At 47.7% G+C, this 5,755-nt stretch overlaps 1 protein-coding gene across 2 annotated transcripts; it reads left to right on the top strand.

Moving 5' to 3' along the window:
- Positions 1-456: 456 nt before the first annotated feature.
- Cd3d (CD3 delta subunit of T-cell receptor complex) lies at positions 457-5,174 on the top strand. Of its 2 annotated transcripts, none has more exons than XM_050156330.1 (5): positions 457-618; positions 3,850-4,068; positions 4,476-4,616; positions 4,785-4,830; positions 5,016-5,174. In XM_050156330.1, exons 1-4 carry the CDS (start codon positions 564-566, stop codon positions 4,808-4,810), a joined length of 441 nt encoding a protein of 146 aa, XP_050012287.1. In that variant the 5' UTR covers positions 457-563; the 3' UTR covers positions 4,811-4,830; positions 5,016-5,174. The 2 variants fall into 2 exon arrangements, with proteins under 2 accessions (XP_050012287.1, XP_050012286.1); XM_050156329.1 differs by having other exon boundaries at positions 4,476-4,607; positions 4,787-4,830.
- The last annotated feature ends 581 nt before the right edge of the window (positions 5,175-5,755 follow it).

A 5,755-nucleotide genomic window follows, 5' to 3' on the forward strand; every position in this document is an offset into this window, starting at 1 on the left:
CCGAGGGGTTCTGAAGTCCATGTGGCTAGCAGCAGATTGATTTGGTGGCCCAGATTGCTCCGTGAAGGGTCCCGGGACTGGCTAGAAATGAACGGGAGGAACCGCTAGTGTGGCTTGTGTAATGGGGCTTATAGCTTTTCTCAGTGGATCTGAAGAGGTGGCACTTCCTTGTTTGTAAGTAAATGTAGTGGTGTTGTCAACAGGAAGCCTGACATTTTTTGCATTTGTTACCAGTGGCCCAGGAGAGGCTAATTCCCAATCTCCTTTCCCCTCCTATAAGTCAGAATGGACTTCCCTCATAGTCTCTCCTCGGCCTTCTGCCTTTCCCCCCAAACTCTGCTCCAGAAAGAGCAATGTGCACCTGCTTCCTTCCTACCCCACCCCTGGCCTAGTCTTGCCTTGACAGCCTCCTATCATCAAAGGCAGAGAGTTAGATTTCTTATAGCTCCTCCCCCACTCTTCCTTTTTCTGTGTACCCATGAGCCCGCAGGTGGAGGGTAGTGTTCACCGTGGCTGATTGTACCGTGGCTTGCCTCTATTTGTTGGATGAATTCCTCTGGAAAATGGAACATAGTAGGATTCTGGCTGGCCTGATACTGGCTGCTTTTCTCCCTCAAGGTAAGTGAGGCATCTTCATCTGTGCGGAGGAAGGGACCCCAGAAGGGATGGTGTCATTGGAAGAAGTTCACTGGAAAGGGCATCTCAATGCTGACTTCTGTTTACCAGGCAGGGGAGGGTCAGAAGGGCGGGGTTGGGAATAGGAAACAAGCATTCGGTTTTGACCGACTCCAGTCAAGGCTCACAGTGGTCTTAATGGTATCTCCAATCACCTTGGACCAGACGTCTGTAGAAAACAGTTTCCCATTGCATGTGCCTGGGCCTAAGGCTGGTAATGGAAAAAGTTCCACCCATTGCATCTTCTAAGGCAAACGGCCTCCTGGAATAGGCTCTTGGTCACCGATCATCATTATGTGTTTGTTGTTTGTTTTTCGAGACAGTGTTTCTCTAGCTTTGGAGACTGTCTTGGAATTTGCTCTGTAGACCAGGTTGGCCTCGAACTCACAGAGATCTGCCAGTCTTTGCCTCCCGAGTGCTGGGATTAAAAGTGTGCACCACCACCGCCTGGCTGGCCATTATATGACCACCAGAGCCACAGTTCAGAATTCAGGAGCAATCTTAAAGAAATGTTAACTTTAGCTGAGTGGGAAGGACAGACAGAATAGATGTGATATAAGTCAGCAGATGCCATCTCTTCTCAGTTTGTTCACTTTTAAAACAGAAAATAGGGCTGGGTAGATAGCTCAGGGGTAGATCTCAAAAAGTGCAAGAGTACAAACCAAACTAGCCCCAAAATAACCCTGGAAAGCTCACATCTCAGAGACTCAGCAGTGCCTGGGAAAATGGGTCAAATGGTCACTCTAAAAGTTGTCCTGGCCACCAGCGATTTCTACTGGAAATAACTCCAAAGAAGACAGATAGGACTATAAAGGGGAGGCGTTGTATGCACCTGTGTCTTCTCTCATACAAGCTCCTGCTTTGGAGGCAGGAGGAGCAGCCATTTTGAAGGTTTCTGGAGGCCGCTCTTGCGTTCATATTGGTGACTAAGTATGAAGCTCAGAGAGTCCATCTTTGCTGCTGCTGGTGGTAGACACGGCAGTGCCCTGTGGACTGTGAGATGATCTTGGGGTGTCTAGGAGGGCCCGCTGTGCTCATCTCTGGCTCCTACACCCCCCACAAGACTTGACATAAAGGGAGCCTCAGAAATAGATTTGATATGCTTTTTATTTTTGTGGCCCTTTCTCCTTAAGCAAGTGTGGCACCAAGGTAGGCTAGAAAGACAGGAGAAATTGTAGGGACACAGAATGGAAAGGAACCTGTCACCCCAGAAACTAGTTAGAGCCTCTCACTAGCTGAGGTTTGAGAATTTCAGCACTATTAGCGTTTGCCGTCAAAGTTGCCCCCGTACTGTTCTTTTCCTATACAGGTATTTTGTGTTAAAATAGCAACCAGACAGAAGCCCGAGTGTATACGACCTTGGGGTAGGGCCTCATTCCTCTCTAGAGCATTTTCTAGATCTTCTGTCTTCTGGCATCTCCAAATCTAGACTTTTACTTAATTGTAATTCTGTCAGATGCCCATATCAACCACCCTATGAACTCATTTAGGTTTCTTAGTAACTCTATGGGTAAGAACTTCAAAACCCACCAGAATAGTGTCTATGGCTGTTTGTAAAGACAATGGTGCACCTCTCTGGAAAACTTCTGGGGTGCCTCTTTCATTAACATGTTTACTTAAAATCTATGTTAAAATGCCCTTATATTAATATAATGTAAGTAAGTTATATTAAGATAAGACTCAATTTGCTTCATTACCGGTTCATCTTAAAATTTTCTGTTGAAGTAGAAGATCTGGATCTTACTCGAGTTAAGTTTCCTCAGAGATGAAAGGATCTCCTCAGGCTGCTGCAGGGGACAGTGCCTGTATCTCTGTCCCAGCTGTGCTGACAGAACGACTTTTTTTTTTTTTTTTGGATGGGATCTCCCTTACTCTGTAGCCCAGGCTGGCCCAAGCCTTCTGTCTCAGCTTTCCAAGTGCTGAGCTCATCAATGCAAATCACTGTCTCCAGTTCTGGAGGTCGAGTCTGGGGCACTGTCCATGCCTCTACCATTGAGCTGTGTTCCCAGCGAATCTTCTTACATGGACTTTTCCCTGGGAAATCTGGATCACTGGGCTGGTAGTTCATACAGCTCCTCCCTGTCCCAGAGGTCAGTGGCCCTGGAAAATGCTTTCATAGGGAGCCTCTCATTACTCTGGCTGATACTGGAGTGGAGAAAACAGAAGAGGAAGAGGATGAGAAGTTGAAGTGAGAGAGTTACTGGCTGGGAAGAGGAATTAGAAGTCTTTAGTATAAAAGGCACAATTGGCCGGGCGGTGGTGGCACACACCTTTAATCCCGAGTGCAGCTGGATCTCTGTGAGATTGAGACCAGCCTGCTCTACAAGAGCTAGTTCCAGGACAGGCTCCAAAGCTACAGAGAAACCCTGTCTCGAAAAACCAAAAATAAATAAATAAATATTAAAAAAGAAATAAAAGGCACAATCTCTAGGCTAAGAACATCCTTCTGCCTTCCCAGGTCTCTTGGGGGACCCAGTGGTCTAATTGGGTGGTCTGAATTTATTTTTAAGGAAGGTTCTTGAACCAACTCAGTGGCTTGGTTTTCTAGTTTGCCCCCAAGTCATTCAGGATCCATGTCCTAGTTTGAATTTTATCATAATAAAATACCTTGACAAAAAGCAACTTAAGGGAGGAAGGAATTTATTTGGCTTCCAAGTTCAGGTCAGTCTGTCTTTAAGGGAAGTCAGAGCAGAAACTCAAGTAGGAGCTCAAAGTAGAGGCCATGGAAGAATGCTCTTCCTGGTTCCCTTGCTGGCTTACGCTTGTACAGCTAGCTTTCCTATAAAGCCCAGACCCACCTTCCTAGGGAATGGTGCCACCCACAGTGGTCTGGACTCTTATGCATCAATAAGGCAATTAAGACAATCCTTTATACTAGACTTGTTCACAGGACCAATCTGATGCAAGCAATCCCTCTTCTCAGGTGACTCTAGGCTGAGTTAAAGCTGACAAAGCTAATTGGGATGATCTGTCTTCGGCTTGGACTACAGCCCCATGTCCTTCCTAGCCCTACAGTTTCTGGAGACCATCCTGAAGACTTCCTCTGGTCGCTTCTGCCCTTTCACTAGGAATCATATCGTTTAGCACACAACTGATCCATAAGTATTCATTTCAGCAGAGTGATGGGACACCTACACACCAGAGAGCTGCCTCTGATTATGTTTTTCCTCTTAGGAAGCTTCTTCAAGATAGAAGTGACCGAACATGAGGACCAAGTATTTGTGAATTGCAATACCAGCATTAACTATGTAGAAGGAATGGTGGAAGCATGGTTTGCAAAAAATAAAACACTGAACTTGGGAAAAGGCATCCTGGACCCACGAGGGATATATAAGTGCAATGGGACAGAGGAGTCGACGAAGGAAGAGTCTACCATACAAATATATTACCGAAGTATGTGTCTCCTGGACCCACTGGGATGAAATCATGGGCCCCCTGGATGTGAGAACGTTTCTGGCTAAAAGCAGACTGTGGTGAACCCATTTATTCTCTAAACAAACCAAGGGCACTCATGGCGGTATTAACCAGATTTGTCAGGAAGTGCTTCAGAATGGGAGAGAGTTTGACTAAGGCAGAAGGCAGGGACTGGCTTGGAGGGGGGCTCGGTCCATTCCTCAGTTAAAGTCCCATGAATGTCATGTTTCTCTCCAGCAGCTCCTTGGGATGAGGGTGGAGATGGAAGTAGCAAGGTCATCACCATCTCACTGAAGTGTGGATCTTGGAATGGGGAACCTAGGGTCTTTCTAGGAGCAGAAACAGTTCCCTTACCTTGAAAACTTTCTTCCTCTCCTCCCCCATAGTGTGCCAGAACTGTGTGGAGCTGGACTCAGCCACTGTGGCTGGCGTCATCATCACCGACCTCATTGCCACTCTGCTTCTGGCTTTGGGAGTCTACTGCTTTGCAGGACATGAGACTGGAAGGCTCTCTGCAGGTTACTGGAAGGGCTCTCTCTCTCTCTCTCTCTCTCTCTCTCTCTCTCTCTCTCTCTCTCTCTTCAGTCTTCTGAGGGTGAGGGAGGGTGTGACTGGCTTCAGAGTCCCCCTGCAGTGTTCACAGGTCTCATTGTCCCATCTTCCCCAGCTCCCAATGACTCTCTTTCCTTGCTTCTAGCTTCTAACATTCAAGCCCTGTTGAAGAATGAGCAGCTGTATCAGGTAAGCCCTGAGGGAGGAGTCAAGAATGGGAGAAGGGAGTGAGGACTAAGGGACCTGGAAGGGCGGGTCTGAGATATTTGGAGAGTCCTGGGGGGCAATGTCTCATCCTTGGATGTCTGGAGAAGTCAGGTGTGGGTACCAAGAAGAGTTCAGATGCTAACTAGGTGTTGTGTTTCTCGTCTCAGCCTCTCCGAAATCGTGACGATACCCAGTACAGCAGTCTTGGAGGGAACTGGCCCCGGAACAAATGATCCTGAGACCGGGAGACTGGGGCTTCTCAGAGTGTCATTATCAAGTGTGCCTTCCCTTTGTGCTCAGCCAATAAAGCTGTGTTCTTTCAGTCAGCAGGCACCTGTGTTTTACAAGGCATGGGTTGGGGGTTGTCCTAGCTTGGCTATGGTCTTGCCCACATGTGGTCTCCCTTCAGGGCTTCCTTTCCTCAGTCCCACACAGGCAGTATTATGGACAGCTTCCTGTCCATCCTGGCTTGTTGGTGTTTCTAACCCGGTGGGTTTTCTGTGGGGAGGGTCAGCCTAGCCACTCTCCTTCAGCTGCATGTTGGTTCCAGTCCCTAACATAACAACTCTTTGGGGTTTTGCTGCCTTACCACAGCTGGGGGTAGGCCGCCGTGTTTAGAAGCTGAGCCACAAAAGTTTCCATGACATCGTGAACGGGGGTGGCATAGCACCAAAGAGTATTGGGACTCAGAGGGTGTGCGTGCAGGCGTGTGTGTGTGTGTGTGTGTGTGTGTGTGAGAGAGAGAGAGAGAGAGAGAGAGAGAGAGAGAGAGAGAGAGAGAGGAAGAGGGAGGGGGAGGAGGATCTACTAGGCTTGTGGAGCAAACTCCTTTACCTCCTGAGCCATCTTGCCCGCCCTGCTCCCCAAATTATAAAAAAATAACAGAACGAATCTAAGATAATTCTCT

Source organism: Alexandromys fortis, unplaced genomic scaffold (genome assembly GCF_014885135.2).
Source record: "Alexandromys fortis isolate MF-2015 unplaced genomic scaffold, M_Fortis_MF-2015_v1.1 scaffold_89, whole genome shotgun sequence".
Taxonomy (NCBI): domain Eukaryota; kingdom Metazoa; phylum Chordata; class Mammalia; order Rodentia; family Cricetidae; genus Alexandromys; species Alexandromys fortis.

Excerpts from the sequence above, each read along its gene's own strand:
- Cd3d (XM_050156329.1), top strand. The coding sequence starts at position 564 with ATGGAACATAGTAGGATTCTGGCTGGCCTGATACTGGCTGCTTTTCTC. Across the intron at positions 4,069-4,475 it reads CATACAAATATATTACCGAA|TGTGCCAGAACTGTGTGGAG; the intron begins GTATGTGTCTCC and ends CCTCCCCCATAG. Across the intron at positions 4,831-5,015 it reads AGAATGAGCAGCTGTATCAG|CCTCTCCGAAATCGTGACGA; the intron begins GTAAGCCCTGAG and ends TTCTCGTCTCAG.